At 42.2% G+C, this 26524-nt stretch overlaps 1 protein-coding gene across 9 annotated transcripts in view; it reads left to right on the top strand.

Moving 5' to 3' along the window:
- AGAP1 (ArfGAP with GTPase domain, ankyrin repeat and PH domain 1) overlaps positions 1-26524 on the top strand; it is a 382555-nt gene that overhangs the window by 268441 nt on the left and 87590 nt on the right. For 7 of the 9 annotated variants that reach the window (XM_040603876.1, XM_040603875.1, XM_040603872.1 and 4 more), the window contains 2 exons: positions 4100-4261; positions 22806-22967. In XM_040603876.1, coding sequence (XP_040459810.1) covers positions 4100-4261; positions 22806-22967 — 324 coding nt within the window. The remainder of the gene's footprint in view (positions 1-4099; positions 4262-22805; positions 22968-26524) is intronic. The other 2 variants (XM_040603878.1, XM_040603879.1) reach the window with 1 other exon arrangement.

Below are 26524 nucleotides of genomic sequence, written 5' to 3'. Positions count from 1 at the left end.
TTAGCATAGTAATTTAACTGCCCCCTGCTAATCAACTTGAGCAACCAGCTGATGCATATATGCTGTCGTTGAAGAGGCAGTCTTTCACAACTCCAGAACGGGCCAAGTAGCTGACCATGATTTCACATTAATGTCGAAATATGTATCTTACCTGTCTGCGTATATCGACATGTGTGTGTATGCATGTACAGGCAGGGGAGACAACAGATGCAGAGTGCATCACGGCCTTGCTTGTAAGAGCTTGATGTAAATAAAGGCTTCCTGTACCTAACCCGATATACAGGGTTTACTTTTCACTGAGTATTGCTGGTGGCCTCTTTTTACCTGTCTCTCACTTGTCTGCTAAAAGACTGAGATTTTCTGCTGTTGAGGCTTTATCCTTGAGCAGAAATAAAGGACAATTGCTTTGTGAAGGTCTGGACTGGGGTTTGTCTGTTACAGACGGGGAAAAAACGTAGGACTGTTTTGTAGAAGCTTTGTGCAGCGTACAAAGAGTGCAAGAACCACAGTTGGCTTCCAGTAGTCCTTGTTTTTGGTGTGACAACATTAGTGCCTACTGAGGTGGTGGAATAAGTGTCCTGGGCACGCTGTGATTAGACTGAGAAGTGGAAAAATTAGCACTGGATCAGGAATAATGATTTTTAAATAAGGTTGTAAGTAACAAGTTTGTGCTAGAGCTGAACATGTTCAGGAGGGGGAGAAGAAAGGGCACGCTGTTTTCTGTAGTCCAGCCCTTCTGATGTCTACCCACAGATTCTGGCCTGCGTGGTCTGATATTTCATAAAACCTTACAGCACGTGAACAAAGTGGAATTCGACCTTGAATGAATGGAACTGCAAGGGCTGCAGGTAGCAGGGTTTTGGGGCGGTGGTGATAGAAAAGACGAGCTGAGCTGGGTTGCGTCATTGATCAGTAAAGTATTACGTGATGAGACTTGGCACCTGCTTCTCGCTAGCAGCCCATACCTTTCAGAAATGTCAAGTGAAAGAAAAATTCTTGCTTGGTTCACAGAATAAGCCACTTCCTCTGCAGGTTAATGTCATAACACAGGGTGTGAAGTTTCATAGGATGGCACTAAGGTGAAAGTAAAGCGTTTGGTGCTGACATGATGATGTAGAAGGCTTGATATTATCTTTTTAAGGTTTTCCTTTTGCGTCATGGTTAGAAAGTGACTGGACACTTGTGTTCAAAAATGTATGAACTAGGCAGAAGATGTCAACATACAAATATTGCTGCTCTCTGCAACTCAGCCGCCCAGCACGGAGTAATGGGGAAGTGTCATCCAGGCAGAGATTTCCAGTAATTGTTTCCTTTTTCCCATGATACCTAGGAAATGCTCCATCGCAGCTTTCACCTACCGGTTCTCTCCTTTGTGATCTCCGTAACAAAGGTGCTCTTGCAGGGATTTATCACACGTGGCTTCCCATTTTACTAGGCACAATGTGAAAGATGGCTACAGGCTAAAAAAACCCGCTTTTGTGTCATCGCTCTTCAGTCTGGTGAGGTAGAAGCTTGTGAAAAACTAAGTTGTTTCCAAAGCCACTTACCAGTAATAATCTAAAGATGCCCAAAAAGGTGCTACAGCAAAACCAAAGACCTTTGACTGTCTTGGCAGTTCTTTCCTGGCTCTTTTCCCATTTCCCAACAACCCTTTTGAAGTCGGGGACCCAGAACTAAGTACGGTCTTTCAGATGCTCATCAAGGTGTGCCCAGCTAGTGGTTTGTGTTGAGCACATGTTCTGGCATCCGTCGTTGACTCCCGAGTCCTTCACAGCGGTGCTGCTACTCAGCCAACTGGTCCCCAGCCTCTGCTGCTACACCAGGTAGTTTTGTCCGAGGAGCAGAGCTTAGGACTTCTCCTTGTTGAATAACACAGTGTTTATGTTGGCCTAAATCTCAAGTTTCTAGAGTCCATTTGGTTTCATGCTCTGTCATTCATCTCCGTTACTTCCTTTAATTTGTTGTCATCAAAATAATTTGATAATGTTCATAGGGGTTTTTTTATCTGGATTGTGAAAACCAGAGGAAAAAGCTATTTCAAACTGAGCATCAGCAGCATCACAGAAGTTTATTTAGTAGGAGGTATTTCTTTTAAGAGACCTCAAAATATAGGTACTGTCAGTTAGTGTTTCCATTTTCTATTACAGTTTTAAGATACTGAGCTATAATTCGATCCTCTGCTTTGTACCTTCATTTCTGTAGGCCTGATTTCTTTGCTGAACGTTTCTTTGGGAGATGTCTTTAGAAGTTGCTGAAATACCAGCATTAGCAAATTGCTCTCAGGTGGAGTCAAGCACACAATGTCCTGAAGAGGACCGGTTGCTGGAGGTGTAATTTTTTTCCAACAGTTTGTCAGATGATGCTCTGATTATGGAATTCTTTTGGACAAAAGGGTTGCCCAGGGAAGGTGATTAGAGAGGAATTACGTGCCGGTAGCTAAAGCAGTGCCTTGGGAGGTCCCAACATGGTTCCACGATCCACCTTAAACTTTGCATAATTGAGCAAATTAGTTTTTCTGTATGTATTTCATGTCTACCAAGTAGAGATTGCCACACAGAAGGAGTTCTTGAGACTAAGTACCTTCAAGGCTCAGGTGGACAGATACTGTAGTGATGGATCTGTGTTAAGGACTAAAGATGAGATTTAGTCTTGGGAAAGGGGAGGAGAGAGAGGGACAATTATGCCAACTCTAATAAACACAAAGTAGTTCACTAAGCTCTGCTGTCTTCCCAAAGGCTGCTCTGGGAAAAGACATAATGATAGAACTGGGAGTCAGGAGATCTGGGTTTTATTTTCAAGTCTGCCACAATCTTCCTTTGTGGCCCTGGGTCATTTAACCTCTGAAAAATGGGGGAAATGATAGCAGATAATTAACAACCTCACAGGAGCATTGAAAATTAATTCATTAATTTTTCTGAACTCATCAGTAGAAGGTGCAATGGAAATGTAAAGTGTTAGGGTATTGTATAAAATCGCATCTGTTTCTTTCCCTTCACATGTGTTTTTAAAGATTATTCTTAAATCCACAAACCTGTGGGGTACCTTTCAAGAGCCTGCTAGGAGTGAAACTGGCATTGTAAAATCTGTGTATCCTTATCGTTAATATGCAAGTCCCGTGCTAGGAACGGAGTAAAATGTACTCAGAAACCAAAACTGCGGAGCAGACTTTGCCCCGTATCAAGTTGTGAGAAGGACCATCAGAAACCTGAGCTTCTGGAAAGGTTTTAATTGTTTTGACTCTAAAATGTATTCAACCAGATCACACTTCTCCTGTTTTATGGCGAGAAACCTGTCCCTGTTACTTCCTCCCGCACACACGTGCCAGCTTTTTATTGTCCAAGACCTCGATGATCGTGAAAATACAGAATTGTTTCTAGTGTTTACTGGGTAAAGGCTATCCATTGTATCTCACCTTTTGTGTCGTAAGCCTTCAGTCAGAGTTGTGATGGGTGTATTGCTGTGGGACGAGCCACAGGAATGATATTTGCAGTCAGTGGAGTGAGCCTCTGGTGTGTGCTTTGTGTCACGATATTGTTTTAAAGTGAAAAATCCGATATGTTTTTTTCGCTTGGTCTCACAGTGCTAGTAGTTATTTGCTCCCCATCACTGTGTTCTTGGCTTCACTTGGGGGACATACTTAAGTGAATTATTATTTAGAGGTAGGTTGTTTTAATCTCTTTGAGTTGGCTTAGTTGTCTCCTCTCGGTTGCTTGTGTAAATGGTGATTTTCAGGAATAAATTTATTTTCTGCATGCAGTCTGTCTTTTGTGCTCTACCTGTAACAAGTGGAGAAGGTGACTTGTAGCAAGGTTGTGGAGGCTTGTGTTTTCCAGAAGATGAATGAACAGAATGAGGTGAAATCTGGAAAATATAGGCTCTTTTGTCAGAAGTTGCTGGCCAGATTTGAGTGCGCCACTGAAATCTGCAGTGCCCCAAGCTGGTCACAGGCCTGTTGTCTTCAGAGTTTCAGGGAGGGCTGCGCTGGTTTTGTGTTGGTTGAGTAATCTCTTTTTCTGCTCTGTTAAGATGACCCATCCATCTTCATACGAATCAATTTTGTCTTCTCTATTGACACAATTTGTTTTCCATTTATGTCTAGGGAACGTGACTACTAGCACATCTGTGTCTCAGATGGCAAGTGGCATCAGTCTAGTCTCCTTCAACAGCCGTCCGGATGGTATGCATCAGCGCTCTTACTCAGTCTCCAGTGCAGATCAGTGGAGTGAGGCAACAGTCATTGCAAACTCTGGCATTAGCAGTGGTAAGAAACCTGGAGCTGGGGGAGGTTATCTGCTTTCGGGTGAAGGGGGAACTTGGTGGTTTGCTTTTCTGGAAAGACAAAAGAAAAAATGCAACCTGATGTTCACCCAGATGCTCTGTTGGAAGCCAAACTCGTAGCATCTACAAACATGTAGAGAGAAAAAGAGAAATTAGATAAAAGAGAACACATCAATACAATACTTCTTTTTCAGCAGGAAGAGCTAATGTAATTATAATACAGCTTAATTTTAATTTCAGGTACGTAATGTAGGTTGTTCGCTTGATATTCTTATTTCCTTACTCTGCGTGGTAGGTATTAGCAGTAAATTATCCTCCAGATCTTTTCATCAGCATATCCTTTCTCTGCTGTGCTCTGGCTTTAATGTGTGCACGCTACTGGCATAGTGGTAGTGTTTTCTCTGTGGAGCGTTTAACAGTATTAAAAGGAGCAAACACTATTCCAGATGGTGTTTTGCAGTGATTAGATCGTAACAGTGAGAACAGGGGTTGTTGTTTTTTAAAGGGTATGCGTGATATTTGGTAACAAAACGGTGCATCTGGCCTCGATGGAGTGCCTGGGAAGGACAGATATACTGCTGGTCACCTATAGCTGACCTGCTGCCTGTGCAGATTGGAGCATCCTTGGAGCAGCTGTAGCGGGTGGGCAGGGACTCGCGTGTTTCTGTTGCAGTGTGCTGCAGCGAGGGTTCTTACCGCTGAAGTACGTGGGTCCGGGAGCATGGGGTGTAGTTGGCAGTTGGAGAAACCACGAAAAGTTTGTAAAATGGGGAAAAGGAGAAAGGTGTGTGAAAGAGAAGAATGAACTGAGACAAAATTGAGAATACGGGTAACGGGGAGAAATGTGAACAGGACAAGAGAAGGGTGGAGGAAAGCTGTTTCTGATGGCCATCCCCAAAATAGTGAGCGTTATAGGAATATGAAAACTATTTCATGTCGTGTGCGTGTATGTGCATGTATGTATGTATATGTATGAGGTTTGAACCTGAGTGTAGCCCTGATGCTTTCTCTGGTGTTTTGAGCAGCTTCGGACAGCTTTTCAGTGCCACTTCATGAGAACAGAGGGTTTAAAATCATGGTCACCTTGCCTCTGAGTGGCATTAGCTCTCAAGTTTGTAGTTACTGAAGCACAGACATTTCTGGAGCTCTGAGCTTGTTGGCAGCATCTTCAGGAGCACGGTGTTTGCATCAAAATGGTGTAGATTGTGACCAAGAATTTTCTAAAGCAAGCACGCTTTATTTTGCCCTCGGTGACAGCCAGAGGTCTTGCTAAGCAGCGTGATAAATGCTTCAGCACTGTTCTCTTCTGTTTCCACCCAACTCACCCACTCCTTTGGAAACTGGTGAGACTTCTGGGGCAGTCAGCATTGCCCTACACAGATTTCTTTAGACTGAACTGGTTTCACGGTTAAGGCCATCTTATTTCTCTCTCTTTTTCACCGAGCTGCTTTGTCATTTTAATCCAGCCCAATTCTACTTTGCTTTTAAAAGGTTGTACCAAAGTTTCAGCTTTTTGCACCCTTCTTTTATCCTGTAGCTTTTCAAAGGAAGGTTGCTGAACATTGTATGATTGCACTAGAAGGAAGGCAGGTGAGAGGCAGGATCTAGCCGCTGGTCCTTTACACCTTGACATACATGCAGACAGGTGAGCAGACGCCATCCCTAGTGCCAGATGTGACAAGTGGGGCTGCAGTAGAGGAGAAACATTAAAATGCAGAACTCCGCGAGTTCCTAAAAGTGGCATGTAATTAAAATGTTGAAAAGTAGAAATATAACCTAAATTCCTGCCTTTTCCCTTCCCCTTTACTTTGTAATGCTGTTTCTGTTGTTGAGAGATTCGCAAGACTTGTCCTGATGCTGAGCTTCTGCTAGTTTTAAATTCCTGGTGAAGGGAACCTTTTCATCTCCACGAGCTCTGCACTCCCAAGTATGTGCAGTACCTTCTTCTGACTTGACGTTCATATGCGATTACTTCTGGATCAAAAGAGACGACAGCTAGAATTATCTATGAAATATTTACTCAAAAAATGCAGGTGACTGGTGGGTACTTCTGAATAAACCCAACTTGAATAATTTCTTGCAGAGGTTCTAATTTAAAAAGAAACAAAATAAAAAAGTGGTTGGTATTTTTTTACAAATACATGGGGGAAATTGGACTAAGGGTGAATTTTAGGGGACTAAGGGTGAATTTTAGGTGACTAAGGGACAGCAGAAACCAAAGTATTGTGATAAAACTGCTACAAAACCTCAAGGATAATTCATTGCTACCAGTGTATCATCTTTCGGTAAGCTCATAGATGTGTCCTTTATGTTGGCAAGTTGGCGCATGAAAAACCCTTTTTAATTTCAGGGTTTTTTTCTCTATTAAAGGATTTTTGAATTTTAGTCATAAAAAGATAATACTGTGAAAGCAGCAGGTACGGCGAGAAGCTAAGCATCTTTTGGAATTCAAATGCCAATGTACTGGAGAATATGCCTGCTTATTGTCACATGGTTTTATTGTAGACAAAATAACATATTGGGATTCAATTTTTCTCTGCACCTTTTTTTCACATTAAATTAATACTTTGTGTGGCTCCAGAGAACTTTTCAAAGTCTTCCGAACCAGACCTTTGGTTTCCTGGGGCTTCTGTCTTTCAAGCAGCTCTGAACATCTCCTAATTAGATAAATTACTTTGTAGTGGGCAGAGCCACAAAACAGGAGGTGCTGGTTAAATTAAAGGGGAAAAATAGAAAAATCCATTCTCTGAAATGGAATGCCCCACTGCTTTATGACTATTACTGTTGTAAGGTTTTACATTTAAGTACCTGAGGTTTAAAATTAAATGTCTAATATAATTTGGCACTGGTAACATGAAGCCTGTGACTGCCCTCGGAGAAAATCTAGACAGCTTAGTTCACTGTTTCAAATTGCTGTCTGCTTGATAGTGAGCGGATTGTGTGACTGGCTCACTATTTAGCTAAATACCACCTGCTGTTCAGCATAATTTTAAATGCAGTAACATATTTGCCTTAAAAACTCAGAAATTTTAAAAGACCGTTACAGCAGCACATGAAAAATTAAATCTTTTTACATTTTTTTTCTTACTCTTGTAAGTACTTGACAGAAGTAATTTTAGCAGCAAGAGAGAATAAAAACTGGGGGCAGTAAATCCCTGTCCGGGAACCTCTTGTGTAGATTCTTTATGGACCCAGAATTGATCTACATGTCAGATCCTGATGTAGTTTAAACTGTTTATCACCCTAATGGCGGTAGAGAGACCATGAACATCAACTTATAATCCTCTGTGAAAGAAATTGGTGTTTGCAGTCAGTGAAGGAGCAGCATAGCTTTATTGATAGATTTAGAACAATTACTGCTGCCGCAACTATTGGCTGAGAGCTTTTCCTGGATCGCGTTGCTAGTCTGATTTTTACTGTATTTTTTTCTTTGATAAATCTTTTTCTTGATTAATCTTTTTTTTTTTTTTTTTTCCCCACCCGGAATTATCTGTAGTTGCTTGCTGCTGGGGAGCAAGAGGGCTGTCTAGTCTCAGGGGAGCCATTCGTAACCTGTTTGGGTGTTAAGTTTGGTTCAAGAACTTGCAGCTGCACGATTCCTCCTATGCAAATTCAGCTCTTATTTTAATTTATACATTCTTTTTCTTCGGCAAATTTTCTTAGCTAGGAGAAGCAGGACTGTTTGCAGGAGTGGAGGAAAATCTGGCTAGGATTCCTGTTCTGAGGCATTTTGAACTTGAGTACAAAATACAGGGTTTTTTTCTGATGGAAAACTTATTAACTGCTGGTGTGGCTGCTACTGCTAAGAGATGGTGCTCTCTGTTCTACAGTCTACACAGTTTATACATCTCTAAACAACTTGGGAGACAGATCCTGAGACTTGGCATCAGAGCTTTTTTTTTGATGGAAGAAACCACAGCCAGCTGTACTGCAAAAATTAGGTTCATGAGACTTAACTCGCAGAGCTCTGGGGATGTTATTTCCTACCTGGGATGAAGTAGCTTGTTCATTCTCTTTTTAAATGTCAGGTTTTATAGTTTGGCTTCGAAGACTGTGTCCTGAGACTATCGGAGGGAAGAATTGCTTCCCTAAAGTTACAATATTAAGCTCTTCTGAAACAGCACTGCAAACAGTACTTTGCATGGGACAGAGATTTCTTTCCTCTGGACTTGTAAATTGTCATTTGGATTCTAGCATGATATAAAATCCTCCAGTAAATCAAATATCTGTTTAAATATCATCCACTTAGGCTTTATCACTGTACAATTGCTTGTACGGGCCATTTGGTCTTGGCTGTAATTTATGTAAGTTGTAATACCTGGTGTCTTTTGAGTTTCTAACAGTTTGGTGTTAGGGTTTATTAATGTAAAATTGAGTTCTCACTGTGCCACGGGGTATGAGAGGTCATTGGAGTGTTTATATTAATGCAGACCTTACAACTTGCCTTACTTTCCTGTTCGTAAGCACTTGGAGTGATTAAATGATGGAGTCTTCTGCTATACGTTGGAAAAGAAAATGGTTCCACTTGTCTCTGACCATCATAATACTTTAATTTCAAAAGTGAACCAGAAAACCATTTAGAGAGTTGTTGGAATTCAAGGGGCAAGCTCTTGACTAGGATAAGTTATATCGTGTCAAATAGATTTATAGAATTTCAGAATTTGTTTTAAGTGTATATAGATGGTTTAGATTGGAAGAGTTTTTTCCTCCTTTTTAAAGGAAATCATTAGTAAAAAGCAAATATAAAGTCATTTTGTCCTTTTTCTTGCTGCTCTAGAGCTACTCTGGGATTTCCTGCAGTTCCTAATGTTTAATATTGTAAAATCTGCCATGTGTAAGACACATATGTGCAGGTAGCTTACGTTGTCTTTAAGAATAGGAAGGAAAAGGGAACGTTCCTGTACTTTTCGTACCTTGCTGTGATCAACAGACAAACTGCTTCTAGCAAATATTCCCAGATGGGAACTTTGTCGGTTTGGTAGGGTAAACTCTGCTAACAAGAGCTTACTATTGCCTTTGCTTTCTAAATAGCCTAACACAACTTGAGGAAACCTGGGTTATAAAGTACTACTTTTTAGCAGTTTCTGGAAAATTATCCCCTTTCAGCATGAGGTTGCACACGCAAAAACTTCCAGTATTAAAATTTTCCTTGACAAGCTCTTACTTAAAGTAGCCCAGTCAACCAGAAATATGAAAAAAAAAAAATCTGTACAGCAATGTCCTAGGTGGTGGCACCAGTGTGGTGTCTATGCCTTTACTCAGTCAAGAAAGGGAAGGGGCAACTGGTGTTTTCTCAGAACTACTGGACCACTTTTCTTGTGGCTAATAATGCATGGCAAGGACTTCAAATTTCAGATTGATTTTCGTTTGTACATAGGGAGGTGCAGTTCTGCGACCTGTGGTTCCCAACCATAATGTAAGGTGTGCGGGGCAGACCAATTGCTGTGCGTGGTATGGGGGTGACAAAAAAGTTCCTTATAATAATAAATCGGTCTTCAACATCATCCTTGGTTTCAGAGCAAATTATGAGTTGCTGCTCCTCTTTCTTCCGAAAAAGGACAGGAATATATCCCTATTGTATTTTCACAATTAATGAAATTTGCTAAGGTGCCCAAGCAATCTGCCAGCACCACCTCATTTAGACTGTAATTTCAGCAGTTTTCAGCAGTTGGTGCAAATTTCCTTGTCTCTGAGCATGCTGTGTCTCCTTCTGGATCCTCACCATAAAGTATGTGGTAGAGATCTTGATGCTCTCGTGGAAGCAAAACAGCAGCAGCTAGGTGTTCTGCTGTATTATTCTCATCGTTGTGTCGTTCCTCGTTGTTCCATCGCAGCACGATGTAGGATACCAAAGGCTGGCTGGTAAGACCCTGGAAGCGGTGGTGGTTCATACTGGTTTCTAGAACTTTTTAAATCGGGGCAAGCCATATCATTTTGGTGCTGTGCTAGGAAGAGGAGGTCAGCAAGGAAATCTCGTGGTTGTCTGACAGCTTGAGCATTAGTCAGGAGAGCATCACGTTGCCTGCGCCCTGCCTGGGCTTGAAGGCAGACGGAGAGAGGAGACATGATGTTTCTGAGATGTGGGCAGATGTCCCGTTTGTCTTTTCACTGAGCATTCTTCTCCAAAACGGTGTCGGCATAAAGATGAGTTCTCTGAAAGGGGTTTCAGAGCATTAAATTAAATACTTTCTGTCTATGGGCTTTTAGGGATGTATCAGCATCCAGAAGCAGTAGGACCTGATGGTTACCCATTCTATTTCGTAGACCATAAAAATCTCAGCTGAAGGGGAAACTCTCTGATTGCTCTTCTTGGGGAGGTTTCTACCCCAGTTCACAAAACACAGGCATTTTCCCTGTTTTCTCTGGGCACATGTTGCCAGGATGGTGGGAAAAACATGCAGATGAAGAGCACCATGAGGTGTTCCTGAAATTCTGCCCAACGTGCCATGCCGAAAAAAAAGGAATCGAGGGGCGAAACCTCTGCAACGTGCTGCCTCTGTGCAACGGAGGTTCAGAGGCCGCTGGCTTGCTTACTGCTCTCAGTACGCCTGTCACCACGTCACCCGGGCTGTGGGTTGCAGCTGCATGAACGCCGGACGGTACATGAGCCGTTGCCTTTTGGTCCCGCTGGACTTCACACCTGGCGGAGAACGCGTTGCTTCATCGTCAGTTAAAAGAACGAAAGATAGGAAAGCGGGTCTCTGGTTTCTGTGCCCGTGCTGGAGGGGCGGATGGCACCAATAAACCGTTGAGGCTTCAGCTGAGCTGTGTCGCGGTGTTGGTCGAAGGACTTTGGGTACGTGGGCATTTCTGCACAACTTTGCTGAGTTTCAACTAAGGATTTCTGTATTTACCTAGCGCTGCTGTTTAAATCCTGAGCTATAGCGTACAGATTTTTACAATTCTGCAGTTCTCTGGAAACCCATCTGCTTTTCTTGTTTAGGATCCTCTTCTTTCTCATCTTCCCCTCCCCCAATTAAAATATACAGAATTGTTGCGTTCGGCAGTTAATTCCTGCGCTCGGTTCCAAAATGGCAAGAAATGTGAGTTTTCATCTTCAGATAATTTGACATTGGCAACCTCATGCTCATCTTAATCTCGTTCACAGCCTGAAGTGCCAAATGTCTGTCAGTAAATTGTTTATGTGACTAAATTAACTTTTTGAGTGGAACTATAAAGCTTTGGTTTTTTCCGATGTTTACTTATGGCTGCTTAAATGCATATTTTGCATTTATTTTCATTTAGAATTTAAACTGAAATAGGAATGCATATGGCGTGTTCTTTATAATAGGGAAAAAAGATTATTTTTTTTCTGGTTCCTGATGTTGATTAATCTGACTTGATTGTCTGGCAACGTTGAATAAATCAGTGCTTTTTGTGCCTGTAGCTGGGTTTGGTTGTCACACCACCTCCGTTTGTCCCCACTCAGGAGAAAAGAGGAAAAAAAAAAACAAAACCAAAACGACTCAAACCAAAGCACTTTATTTTTATTATTGGAGCATAAACTTTCGCCTGACAGGGTAGTGAGAACAGGGAACGTTCTCTTTATCAGGTCTTCGGGCTCGTGAAGACGCTGAGCTTTCAGGCGCAGGGCTGGTGTGTGCAGCACACCGCTCGTGGTACGTAACCGCTCCTGGAAGTCAGTACTCCTTAAGTAAGGAAAGTGAATACCCGGCACTGATAACACTAGGAACACTTCTAACTTCAGGCTGTGTTTTAAAATAAATATATCTCTCCTCTCCACAGCTATCTCCTGGTCTAACTTCAGCTGCAAGCTGGTTCTTTGTAGCTCAGATGCTTGACATTTGACAGATAGAGCGCTTAGAAGTCTGTAAAATATATTCTGTTCTCTGTTTCTATATTAGTATCTTGCAGAATGGAAGGGTTAATATTGAGGATGATTGCGCCCCTGTACAAAGTGAATTCTTCATCAGGGAGGCCATCCTGTAATCTCATCAGTATAAAAAGATAGATTAATCTTTCAAAGATATTTTTTGTATGTGTGTAGTTTAAGATTAAAGCAGTCTTAAATGTTTGCAGTTTGGAATTAGTTTTGCTGTGCTGTTTCTTGGCAGGTCAGTCACCAGATAGTTTGAGATCGACGATCAGCTGTGATTGTTTTTCCTGGTATCTCAGAAATAAATGTGACCTGTGATCTTAGACTCCTTAAATAGTGGCCAAGACATCAACACATCGACTGCGTTCAGCAGCAGCAGAAGGACCGATCTTCTGGCACTGGCTATTAAAAGCTGAAGAGCTGCATTTGATGTGAGGATGCCTGTATGCATTCAGGAGTGATGTATCTTGATAGATTATAATTGCAAGGAAATAAATACATGAACCAGATTCATACAATGAATGAGTTTATGAACTTTGAAAAATAAAATTGTGTTTACAGACGGTAATATAAATTCAGGGAGGCTTTCTCAAGTAAACATACAGGAAAGACATAATACTGCAGAAGCAAAGTGTGACACTTTATAGATCTTCAAATTCAAATAACGCAGCTTAAAAATTTCCTGACGCATTCCATATTTAAGGGCCCTATAAGTAAGACCTGAGGAGGGAAATGAGTAAACTTCCCCAGATGGGTACACATTTATTTTTCTAATTCTTTTAATCTAAATTTTAATAATCTAAATTTAAACAATTTTCTAAATTTAGACTTTATATTATTGAGTTTAGTGATGTTTTAAACACAAAGTTGTGACAGTAAAAAGTGAATGTATAGCTACCGTTGGAGTAATTCACAATTTCACAATTTCTTCTTTTTACATCCATACTTTAGAAGTTCAAATAAATGCTTGTAATAATTAGATTTTTTGTTTAATGTATGGCCAGAAGCACACTGCTTTGTTTTGCCAGGATCTGGACGAAGTGTGTGCAAGAAACACACACGATGCTTTTATTTCGTCTCTGGCTTTATGAGGTTTCTGTTCCAATTAACATGAGAGCGGTTGTCTCATCAAGCATGTCTGTTTGCAGTCTCGGTTTCTTTCCAGTCCAGATCACAGGGCGTGGGGTACAGGGATGTTGTGTATACGTTACCTATGGAATCCAACACTTCAAAGCTTCTTCACAGTCTATACAGTTCAAGGAGTGAAAGAAGCCTCTGTGTTAAATCCGATACACAACTCCTTCACAAGCTGCTGATTGTTGGGGGACAGCTGAAGCGCAGACCTGGCCTTCCTGCAGGTGGAAGAGCATCTCCTTTCAAGTCTCTGGGCCCTTCATTTGTTACAGTTGATCTCATCCCTTAATTCAGCAATCGTGCGTGCCACCCACGGTCCAGGTCGATGGGGAGTATCCAGTTTACAAGTTGCTCTGTAGGCGAGTGGCTTCTCTGATGCATGCATTTTGTGAGAGCAAAAGAAGGGCCCTGGCTTTGGTTGTCTAAATCCTCAGAAGAGCTAGAAAGAGCACTTGATTAAAATGAAAAAAAAAATTAAAAAATACGGTAATGACAGTGACATCATCTGACACCTATAAAAGGTAGCAAAGCCATAGCTTTATGTTAAGGGCTTTACTTTTCAGCTGTAGGTTTTTGCAGTAGGAAGGTGTTTGATTTTGCCTTTGATTAAGAGTATCCTTTGGTGTTGCTTCCATAATTTCTTTTCCTTTCTGACACTGGTGCTTGTGGCATACGTTACCAGGAAAGCCTTAGCCTTTCTCTACCGAACATGATGCGATTAACTGCCTATTTGCTATGCAGCAGCTATTCAGCTTTAATTGGAAAACATTGGTGGTGAAAGTCTTGACTTTTGCCAAAACACCGACGTTAGGGCTTGTCACTGGAGTCTTGTGGGCTGACAGTGGAGAGTTTCCTAACCTCCTCTTAATTACCAGTGAGTGAGTCTGATGCTTGAAGTAATCCACAGGTTATACAGACTGAAGGTTAAAGTACAAGAGTAGAGACAAGAGATGCCTTCCTGGCTCTGAGCATTTCTTTGAAGAGAGTCAGTTCTTCTTTTCTGTCTTACTTTGCCTATCTTAAAATACAAGGTTAAATATTTTAGCAGGAAACGATTCAGTAAGACTTGGGTTTATTATTTTCAAAGGGCCTTGAGACCTCAAGGCTCTATTTCAAAGCAAGATATGTTGAATGAGGGGGTATTGGCAACTGGAAGGCAATGTTGATTGTTAGATCAGGGTGGAGCTCTCACCCTCTCTCTGTAATTAAGGTGAATTTATTATGCATATGGCTTTGACCGAGGATATACAATACTATTTGTCACACAGTGTTGTGTGTACTTGATCATGGTGTAGCTTGTTCATCCAAGATGCATTCTCTTGGTGGTGCTCCAAGTGTTTCTTTTTCTGCAAATCACCGGTAGTTGGGTTTGCTAGGTCCAGCGTGCCACAGCTGATAACTGTTCTTGAGGTTTCAGATTACCTACCTGGCTTCAAATGTGGGAGACAGGCTAACCAACACATACCTGGAATCGAACCAGGAGATTTTGCCATTCCACAGCCATACGGTTTGTCTTTAAAGGACCATCCATCTTCTTTCTCCCTCATGGGGTGGCTAAGAACTGTTTACCTGAAATGATCCCCATAACTGGCTGCCTTTTGTAATATTCCTCACCTCTCTATTCTGTATCTGTTGATAGCCAGGAGAAGCGATGCCCATAGCATCACACACCCAATTTGCAGCAATTCAGGGTGACACCATGTAAGAATTGCATCTTCTCAACAGATCTGATGCCGTCCAGTGAAAATGTTATGCCAGAAGAATTAAAGACATCCCTTATACATCTAGACTGTAGATCTCTTACGCGGGAGCCATGCAGTTAGTTCGCCTTGGGATGTGGTAGCATCCTGCAACATCTGAGACTTGCATCTCATTCTGGTTTGTTGGCCTTATGTATTCAAATAACTTGTCATGCTTGGTCTTTTCGCAGGGCATATTCAGCATACGACAGAAAAGGAGGCAAATGCAAAGATGCGTCTATGTAACGGGAGTAAGATAAATTAACAAACTGTGTTAACTCAGGGGGTAGTTTCATACCTCTGCCCCAACCTAAACCTGCTTTAGGCAAGATGAGTGAAGGGAAGGGAGAGATTAGCGTCTCGTTCCCGGTTCATGTTCTGAGGCTTGCAGGTCCTCTGAAATACGGTTGGTCCTGTCTTTGCTTGTCACTGTGTTGGTGATACAGGAGGGTTGCTTAGGAATGGATGTTTCCTCTCCTTGTGTCAGGTGGTGAATTCCTTCTGTGGTACAAGGAGCTTGCTTCGTAAGATGGCTTTGAAAGGGAGTTAACAGGGATACGGTTGCTTCTTTTCTTGCTAGCAATACTTCAGTTTCTAGGGAGCAGGATGGTGTTTTGCTAGCGCTGTAATACACCACTCCTTAGGAGGGAAAATGTAGTGAGCAATGTACTTTTGTGGGTTTTTTTAAACACTGTATTGCATTTTTGCTTTCATGCTTCCTTTACGATGGCCAGACATGGCGTGTTAGTAGGAAACGAGCTCGAGGTAACTATGTCTTTCCATTAGATAAGGGAGATTGTAACAAGGGTCTTAGTATCTCTGAAATTATTGAAGCCAGTCCTTCCGATATCTGTGCCTTACTGTCATGAGACTGACGTTCTCTCACAAGTCTGTGGATGATGTCCCCGCTTGTCACAAAGTGGCTTATTAGGCTGCCGAGTGGAAACGGTCCTGTCACGCCAAACATGCCTTCAGGTCTGCTTTGCTTGAGGCATGCTACCACGTATCAAAAGCCAGACCCTCCTAAAGCAGGGAGATCTTTTTTTGTCAAGACGGAAGCTTTGTTTTTCTTATTTAATTGAAATTGCTATTAGAGGGAAGGAGGCAGTAACTTGGGCATTCAGTGGGGCTTGCTGTACATGACAGGATAGCTTTGTGATTCACAGGCTCTAGGCACAAGGCTGGGGAAAAATGGAAGACGCCGTGGAAAGAGAATACTCCTGAGGCTTTTTCATCTCCATCCCCCAGTTCTGCTCAGAGCTTCCTTTTAATTTCGTTCAGTGCAGCAGGTTAATTTAAGCCCTCGATAGCTTGAGTGTCCGAGCTGAATTCAGCTAAGCGATGACCAGATGCGCCTGATTCCTACCGAAGGAACAAGCTCTGTGTACTTTTAAAATATTTGCCTTTTTTTTTTTTTCCTGTAGGCTGTAATCTCATGCCACCCCTTCTCCCCCACTCACAAGTGTTTACTTTCATCCGCAGACTTTTGCCAAGCCACAGTTTTGAGTGGATTTTAATGTCAGTCCTGTACACCCGTGCCCAGCTCCAGCCTTCTGCAGTCGCTGTGCGATTGCAGCATCCCTTTAACTTCGGTTTGAGGCAGAGGAGGGATATAAAGAACTTGATAGAACATTTATGGTAATAGCTGTAAAGGGAAGCTGTAGAGCATTGGATTTCACAGCCAGAAAAATCTCAGCTCGGGGAAATGGGTCTGAAATACAACTACAGATGGTTTTAGTCTATTGCTTCCCCTGTTTAAATAAAAGGATTGCTTTTTTCGCCTCTATTTAAAACACATGTGTAGAAGATGAAAGTGTCCAGCTATTTTTTTATTATTCAGTCCACCAGCCACCGACATCTTTGCCTTATTTCATTTCAGCACTAATGGCATAGTAAAAGTTCTGAAATACCCTCTTTGGATTCAGCCTTCCTTGGGTCGCGGCAAAGATTCCTGCTGCATTCAGAGCTGTTGCTGTTGTTTTCGTCATCAGCACTTTGTTTTTCCCCTTGAACCTGGTGCTATTAATTGTGTTGCTGCTTCTGCTCTTTAATTGATCCCATTCACCGGTCCCGCTTTTGTAACGTCTGACTTCTTGTCGCTTTGACAAATCAAAAACCCAAATTAGTCAATCTCCAACCACTTGAGAATAAGGCTGCGTTGGGGAGCTGGGCTTGACAAAAAAGTCTAATTTCACTTTGAAAGCCTGTTGGAAAATTTTAACAAGAAGATGCAAGAAAAATGTAAACCAGATCAAGCTCGACTTTGGTCTGTGGAGAATAGTGTCACCTGTTGAGTTTGTTTCAAGTTTTTGTAAATAGATGATTTGACAAAAATATGAAATAAATCAAAAGGCATGAAGATAGAAGAGGTCAGAATATCCTTGTTTCCGCTGCAGATGGTTACACAGAAGAGAGAGTTGTGTGTGTGAGAGAGAGAGAATAGGAACCGTGGGCCAAAGATGAAGCTCCGCTCTCGGATTTTTGAATCTCAGCCTTTGTGCTGTGCTATTCCCGTCCCTTATATGTTGCTTCTTTCCCTCATGCTTTTTGCACCCCCAGCCCCTTTTCCCCTGGCTTGGGGCACTCATACCTTCTCATTGTCCCTCATTTTCTTCACCTCCTTGACTCCTGCGCTGGTACGTGCCACAGCTCTGCTGTGCGGGCACTGCAGGCGGGGAAGGGAAAGCGGCTTCGGTCCGACTCCCAGGCACAGCCTGGGCAGGTGCTTGGGAATCTGCCATGCGAGTCAGTTGTGGTACTGGGCTGGGGTACCAAGGAGGCACAGCCTGGGTCTGAGCTGCATTTCCTACCCTTTTCAAACCCATGAGGGCTCTCACGATGCCCTTGCGAGGGCGCAAATGGAGTTGTCTTTGAGATCTGTTTGTGGAGTGCCTGTGGCTTACGAATAATAAAATTGTAAGGAGGTAGGAAGTGGGACTTGTGCAGAATATTACCTTTGACAAACAACATGTAATACTGCAAGAGAATATCAAATGCGAGTGTTTCAAACAGCAAATAAAGCACACTATAACAGCACAGCCCTTGAGACTCTTCTGAGAAGGACTGGTTGGTTTCTTTTTTCATGTAATGTTCTGTCTCGTAATTCTGGGTTGTAGCTGTAACTTCTTCCCTTCCGCCTCTTGTTTCTCCTACCAGAATTTGTCATAATTGAAAGGAATTTCTCTTTACAACCGTAACCACAAAATGCATCTAGGAGAGAGGCGGGCGTGGGACTGGCTTTGTGGAGTAAAAGCTGCATTGGCTTTTTTTGTTTTGTTTTGTAATTTCTAGCAAAAAAGGGCCGGACTAGAACAAGCAGAATCTTTGTCTTACCCCGTGTGTCATGTGCCTATGGAGAAAAATCACCATACTAACAACAGAGTGGCCGGGGTTTTAATATGCCATCTCTTGATAGCTTGTAAGGGATTTGGTTACCAGGTGTCACTTGTTGCTCCTGGGCGTAGAATGAGCTACTGTATATTTCAAAATGGCCTCAAATAACTTGCACGGATGTAAACTTGGGCTCCATATACTCTGAGCTGACTATTTTGCTAGTTTTTCTAGAATGAACACCCGTATTTTGTCCTAGTGGCTTGTGTAGAAGCTCTCGCTATCCCTTGGCATAAGCTTGGCATTATTTCATGACCCTGCCAAGCTAGAAACTCACCTTTCAATGGGAAATGGGTTTTCTCGTCGGTACAGAAAGTCACTGAACATGGACAGGAAATTCACAGCGTCCTCCTTACCACCTCGTGAGCGTGCAGAGGTAAACGGCAAGGACACGGCTCGTGTCAGCTCTCCCTTAAAGCTGAGAGGAGATAAGAATTGCACTGGGGAGAGAGAGGGCAGGGAACAAGGCTGGCTGTTTGCCGGGAGAGGGCATGGGCGGCTCTAGCTCGCCTCTGTAGTTTGCAGGCAGAAGCAGGTGTAGGCTGGAGCACGGTGATGCTCCGTTTTGGAGGAGAAGACATTTTTCAGCAGCGTGTTCCTGCGCATCACTTAGAAACGTGGCCCAGCAGTTGCAGAACGGAGGATGTGCTGGTCAGGACAAGCCCAGCTACGTGGCAAGGGGAGAGTTTTGTCCTTAATGTTGTATAATATAGATATACACCCTGCAAATGATGACCATCATCAAGGAGAGCTGCCCGTACGGTCCATGAAAAACTGCAAAGCTAATGATGGGCTGGGCAGATAATCGTGGGAGAGTTAATTGTAAGGTTCGATATGGCATCTTGTCAGCAGAGATAAGTTGTCACGTTTTCCACTTGAGCTGAAACTAAATGATTGTAAAATAAGTTATGAGTGTCCTTGGGCCTGTCTGCCAGAATGATGGCTAAGAATACATTCCTGGCCCATCAGTCTCAAGCAGCCCGCTTGATATTTATGCGAACTGAATGTTATTTTATTCCCCCTCTAGTCATGCTTGTCAGCTTCCCGAGTGAAAAGTGAAACTGCTTCTTTGACTCATACTTCAAGTATTGAAGCTCGGAGAGGCTGCAGATTGTTATTATTATTACTAGTATTATATATTTTTTCGGGTGTGCGTTGAACATTGATGCCCGATTGGGAAGAACTAATGGCTGACATTGAACGTGCGGGATGGCTGCAAAACAGCCCATCCCAGCCCAGTGAAACGCGTCTTACGAGTTCCAGTGCCTCTGTCAAAGCTGGTTTAGATGTGGAGTAATGAGGCGCTTGCTTTTTTAATTTGGCGTGCCTTTTTCCTTGCCTTTTTTTTTTTATATATATATATATTTAATAGCGCCAGCAGTGGTCGTCTGTTCTCAGGCGTGGTAATTGATACAAAATAAAATGCATTATTTGTATTCAGTCAGGAGTATGAAATTGCATTCAGCGGGCTGAAGCCTGAACTCATTTACAGTTTTCCGAAGCTGGGCTTTCAGGAGCCCTCTTTTCAATTTGAAGAATACCTTGTCAGGCAAGAGAAGTAGTGGGAAATGGGAAAGCACAGCATGTAAGCCTAGCGCCTTTTGATTGCTCATATTTTAAACCAGGAGAATGTTAAATAACTTCCATCTTCAAAGGGTGGTCTTCGAAACCGGGAATACGGCGCATTAATACACCAACAATATCAGCTTGGCACCCGTTTACGAGCAACTCGCGTTTCTTCGCTGGTTGAGGGGGAGGGAAAGCTTCGGGCTCTTCACTTCAGAGCCATTTGACCCAAGGACAGCAGGTTATTACCTGGAAAGGGCTGCGGATCACGAGGATTTACCATAGGAGGTTAATTCTTCAGCTCTCCAATGCGAGTAGTCGAATCGTACGTTCCTCATTTTTCAGAGCTCGCAGGCAGGTTTTGTTGGTACAATTTACAGCCTGGAAATTAGACTAAGCTGCAGTAAGCGTACAGATCTACCGTAACGGTGTTTTTTAACAAGGATCCTGCTGAAAAATATATTCTGTGGTTTTGCGCCAAGGTGTGGTTTCTTCACCATTTCACAGGTCCCAGCAGCGTGGTTGGCGCTGCTTGTTGCACGCGGCGATGAGCGCAGCCCTCAAATGCCTGTTTGGAAACGAGCTTTTTGAGAGGCATGGGAGACGGTAGTAGAGCTGGGGTTTCCTGAATTTATTTATTTTTTTCTCCCCTTGAGTAAAATGGGATAATTCTTTCTGAATTGAAAGCTGAGCATGAGGCCACTTGCCTCATATTTTCTGAGGGGAAAAAGCGAAGCACTTTGAGACGTCGTGTCAGATGTAAGCAAACCTTCCTGGCTGGTGTGCTCTCTGGGACTTTTCCATGATATTTATAAATTTTCAGGCTTTTTCGTAAGCAAGTGAAAAATCCGTGAGATGTGTTCTTGGTGCCCTGTGGCAGACCTTGCTGCTGCAGCCAGACCTCTTCTCAGCCAGCGCCCAGCCCTGTGGCTGGCCTGTCTCAACACGGCAATTTTCACATCATTGCCGCAAAGGGGAGCGGGGGTTTGCGTGGGATTTTTTTCTTTTTAAGTACCCAACGTACGCAACCTTCTCAAGTCTCAGACTGGAGGTCAGCTTGGACTAGTCGTTGTCCAAGGGTGATGTCTAGGACTGTCGGTAGCCGGCTTGCATCCGTGGCCATGCCTTTGTATTGCTGGCATGCTCTTCTGCATCTTCTCTTCTTCCAGTGTTGAGGAGCCACGGGTATCCATGTGCCCTTTGCCAAGAGCGTGCTGAGTACTGGCACGGGTTCTCATCAGGGTTTGCCTTCCTCTTCACCTGGAGAGGCGCCAGCCCCTGCAGGATAACTGCTTTGAGCATTTATAAGTCAGATACTTAAGATCTCCTATACAGATACACAGTAAATACATTCCTGGGGTTACTTTTTGTGGTTAAATACTTGATGATCGTTTTCGCAGTAGTGGACATAGGGAAAAGAACAAAAAGCCTTAATATAAAGCTTATGTTTGATTTGGTCTCTATTGCCAGGCAGTTAGCTACAAAATTTATCCCCCACTAATAACATGCAGCACAGCTTTGCTTAGTGGGTAATTAGTAAGTAAACTTTATTAGAAAAAAACCCAAAGTATTTCTTTGTCAAATAGACAGTTGTAGGGGAGTTTAGCTACTAAAAAAAAAAAAAAAAAAAATCAAAAGCTGCTACTTAAATGGTCTTTGGCTTGATATTTTTCTGACGTATTAATTCATCTTTATTGCAGTCCTGGTATTGCACTTCAGTGCAATATGGTCTGTAACCAAGGGTCTGGCAACAGCTTCGCTTTACATGATAGCAAGCACTTAAAGTATAGGATGTTATACTAAATTTTATAATTAAAACCAAAGCCAAACCAACAAAATAGGAATGCATTTAGCACTAACCATAGCCAAAAGGTTGGTTGCTATTAAACTGAAATCATATTACCAACCTTGGGGGAAAATACTGGATTAAGTTTACTTGAGTATTTGCTGTGTGAAAGGACCCAGATGCAGAGTGACATTTCAAGTATATCTTCATTTCCTAAGCTTGTGTTAAAGATGGCTGTTAGATGGTTCTTGACTCAGAACGAGAAGAACTACTCAAAGAGAAGGCGTTTGTGTATTACCAGCCATTACATGGACCGGGGGAGAGGCTGCGGGTCCGCTTAGGAGAGGGGGTTGTCATCGACCTTTAGTTTTGATTGATTGATTGAGTGAGTTAATTGATGGGGGAAAGGAGGAAATGACTCTGTCATTAGTTCTTAAAACTGTTGCATGTTAACGGTGCCATCACCAATACAGTGGGAACCTAAACACACTAAACGGGATTATTTTTTTCATCCAAAGCAGGTAGTAAATGACCCTTTATCACAATGTATTAATGGTAGTAGGCATGCATTAGTTACCTTGTTTTCCCCCCTTTATTGCCATCGCCACCTGTCTATGTGTATCAGACTCTTAATGAAAGCAGATAGGCTTCAGAGGATGTTGGGGTATCTCCGTTCCATTAAAATGTATTAAAATGTCCTAGCGTTACACAAGTCGATTTGAGGATCAGTAAGATCTTTGTGAGAAAGAGTAATTGGAAGTAATAAAGTGATTTCCTATTGTTTTCTGTATGTTCCAGCTGGCCTGCTTCTAAAATTGATGCAGAGTCCTGTTGATTTAATAGGACTTAAATGAGAACTTTGGCCAAGTTACTTTTTTTATGCCTTTTTGAAAAAGTAATGGGTATTGTTAGGAGGCTCTCCCATAAACTTGGGAAGTCAGTGAGCTCAAGAAGCTGCTAACAGACAGCAAGGGGATTTATATCTTGAATTCTAGAATTCTAGCAATCACTGATTTAAATTATGCAGTATTTTTTTCCATTTTTTTTTTTTTCCTTTCTCTCCGCCAAACTGCAGATACTGGGTTAGGAGATTCTGTGTGTTCAAGCCCAAGTATATCCAGTACAACAAGCCCCAAACTTGATCCACCTCCTTCACCTCACGCCAACAGAAAGAAACACCGCAGGAAGAAAAGCACGAGCAATTTCAAAGCTGATGGTATCTCAGGCACAGCTGAAGGTAAGCTTACTCTGTGGTGGAAGTCTGAATTTTGAAAATACCATTCCAAAGAGCACTGTGTTAAGTACAACTTAACTACACAGTTGGCTTTGAATACAGAAAGATTAGAGAATTGTACTGAAGTAGAGAAATTAAAGGCTCGTCTTTTAATGATGAAGCTCAGTAACCTGAGGCATCACGATGGTGAATTTGGCTGTCTGAAACATGTTTGGAACTGACTTTTTTAATAAATAAAAAAACTGTCCCCAAGTTAACATGGAGCACCATTAGCTATAAAGGTAAGGAGCAAGCATACGTGTAAAGTTGAAGGAAACTTGTAAAGAGAAGGAAAAAGTCATTTCACTCAGTAGCCCATGCATCACGTTAGAACTTGTGTATTTTTTTTTCAGTATTGCTAAGTCTCGTGTTATCACTTCTCCTTAGACACATCCTGAGCTCTAGAATTGCAGACGCTTCTGATGCCCGTTATTGTTTGAATATTCAGCTGCTCATGGAAAGATTGTGTTATTTGAGGATAAAACGGAAAAGGGGAGAGTTTAAATGTTTGGGTTCTTTTTTAAGAACCAGAAAGCAAAAGCCAAAAAGAACTTTTTTTCCCTTAGTTTAGCTTACTATTTCCAACGCGAACACTGCTATAGCTGTTCAATGCTCTTCTGAAGGGGTAACAATGTGTACAGTAGCCAGATATGATATAAAACATGCTTGTATCTTTAGAAAAGAAGAAAAGAAACATGCTAGGATTCAGCCAAAAGAGCTCCAGAAAAAAGATGAACAAGGGTAGTTGGAAGGCTTAGAAACTGGGGAGTCAACATATAAGGAGAGATGAAAAACGGAGACAATGGAATAACATTGTCGGAAAAGGGGAGTGTTGAGTAAGAAAAAGATGTGGTTGTAAGCATCGAAGAGTAAAAAAACAGCTAATTCAGTATCAAAGAGCGTTGGAACAAGTTCTGAAAAAAGGATGACAATTGCAGACAGCTGAAGAGACATTAAAAATAGATGTGATAATAGTATACAACTGAGAAGGGGCATGTTAACTACTACTTAGTCATCCTTATTTTCCATTTATTTAATTTCTCAATTGCACTTCTATCACATACAGAATTTATTTCCCCAGCTATCTATACAAATCCTTTTTTAAAAGCCATCAGCTTTTTTTCATAATACCTCCTGTTGCGTTCTCTTTCCAGTCATTTAACTATCTTTACTGTTAGTTTCCCCCTAGTTTATGGCCTGAAGCCAAATTTTGTTTTAACCTTTCATTTTTAATTTGTTGTCTTTTTTTTATTATTTTTTTTTAATTTTTTTTTTTAAACAATCTCCTTTACCTCATTTATTTTCATACCTCAGTGGCAAGTTTATGGGCGATTTTTCAGAGCACTCACCACTGGTCCAAGACTATTTTGTTGCAATCAATATGAATCAAGACCAGCTGGATATCAAGAGCCTTTGAAAATCTCTTTCTAAGTAGTTAATACTTGTATGTTTTCTTTCTCCTGGGGAGATTATTTTCACAAGTCACTGGAGCTGGAGCCTGTGTGGTCCTGGACTGCAGGCACAGACTCCTGACCTGCAGTGAGCGATGGGAGATTTGCAGTTATTGTGCGTCTTGCCCTGAAGTCCCTATTCTGATGGGAGTGGGGAGTTACGTGCTCCTTCATCCTTCTCTGCTTTCTCTTGCTTTTCTCCTTGTCTTCCAGCATCATAACATGCTAGTCTGAAATCCGTTTGTAGTAACTCAGCAAAGTTGTCCCCTCCCATATAAATGAGATTAATCTGCTTTCAGAAGGGTGAGAACTGGCTGGCAACCACCAAGTAACACACAGGGAGCCTTAAAAGTAGTAGTGAGTGCCAACGCTTGCTTTTACAATCCTTGAGTCTTACATCAGCCCATCAGCTTTCTTTGACCTGCCCCTTCTTACATGTTTTCTGAGATGGGCACTCTTTTCTGCATCTTGGGTGTGCTACAGTGGTTGTTAAGTTCTTTATAACGTCTCATTTAAAGCACAACCCAGCGAAAAACAGCAATTGGCCACAAGAGCAGAATCACAATTTCCTACACGGCATCCTGGCCACGTGTGAGAGGAGCTCTGGGTATCCTTCAGCAGACAATTAATCTTACTGGCCCTTGAATCCTTAGCAGGGTTGGGAGGAGACAGCCAGCCTCGTCTGCCCACAGTAGCTGAAGGAGAAAGCAACGAAGCACGCTTGAGTTCCATGTCCTTTTAGAAGGGCACCTCCTTCCCATTAAGTACTTTCTGGAAAGACTAACAAAAGCTGGGTGTTGCTTTTTCCAAATCCTGACGTGGACACTTGCAAACATTGTCTGTTTTTTCTGGTACTTGCGTTGGTGCAAGCCAGAAATTACATTTGGTGTGCTTGGTGGTTGAGCAGGCAGGTCATGTCCATCGCTCCGAGCTTGCTGTGGTGCTGAACAATGGGAATAACTCCAGTCCTGGGACAACCTCTGTCACAAGCCAGACTGCTGCGGGTAGGCTGTGTGTCAGGCTGTTAAGAGTTTTTCTCCAAGTAGATGAACGCAGCATTTTCACATCTGTCTTGCAATTCAAGGCAGTTTTCAATTCAATCTTTCAGCCTTTCCACAGGAAAGGGCTTGTTTCCTTGTTCTCCAGCGCTTGGCTACAAATCTGTCTGATGACCTAAAAGATTTCCTTTTTGATTTTTCTTCCTCCACACCTGCCCTCAGTGTAGATTTAAACCCTCGGAGGATTCCTGCGGTTTTGAAGACCACAAATCCAAATTAAACAGTAAAAAGAAAATGTTCTGAGAGAGACGCATGCTTTGCCTTGGCAACTTTGCTCAGGTGTTTGAGATACAGAAAATATTGATAATTATTGAGAATGGGGTACAGAAGACTGTGGTGATAATCGTGGGAGAACCGTATCTTTCTTCCTTCTGGAAACCCTGAGCTCACTGTGAAAAGGAGAAGGAGGAGCCGGATCCTCCTGCAGTAGCTATTTTCAGACAGTTACAATGGATCAGAATTAAATGATTTGGGTAATTCTAGATTTTATGTTGCCTTCCTTTGGGTCCAGGTGTTTCAAGTGTCAGCTTTCAAACAGAAATCCTAGGTTCCTTCATTTTTGTCTGTAGCAAAGCTTAGGTGTTCAATGAGGTTTAAATCTGGTCTTCAGCAAACTCTAGCGTTTTTACCACACTTTGCGGTCTTTTTTTTTTTCTCCTTGAACGTGCCTGCTTTGATCATTGACCTCTGCCCAAGTATTCAGATATCACGATGATGGACACTAGTGAGCCCAGGGTGATTCACTAATTCCGAGGACTGATGCTCATCTCTTTTATGCCCTTCCATAAAGGTCATGCTGATTCTTCTTTCTCCGCACTATCTGCCCATGCACAACCCTCTCTTTCTGGGATTGATTCTTTCATCTTACTTGGCTTATCTTTCTGCAGGTTTTCTGAGACAATGTTTGCTGCAACAAAAATACTAAAGCAACTCTGCTGCCGCTGGATGAAAATTAAAATTAAATTCCTATTTTGGAAAATCCGATTCTTGTGAAATTTTTCCAGTGCCATGA

This window comes from Falco naumanni, chromosome 8 (assembly GCF_017639655.2).
Source record: "Falco naumanni isolate bFalNau1 chromosome 8, bFalNau1.pat, whole genome shotgun sequence".
NCBI classification, from domain to species: Eukaryota; Metazoa; Chordata; class Aves; order Falconiformes; family Falconidae; genus Falco; species Falco naumanni.
The sequence above is the reverse complement of the archived record's forward strand: the minus strand, read 5'-3'. Positions and strand labels throughout refer to the sequence as shown.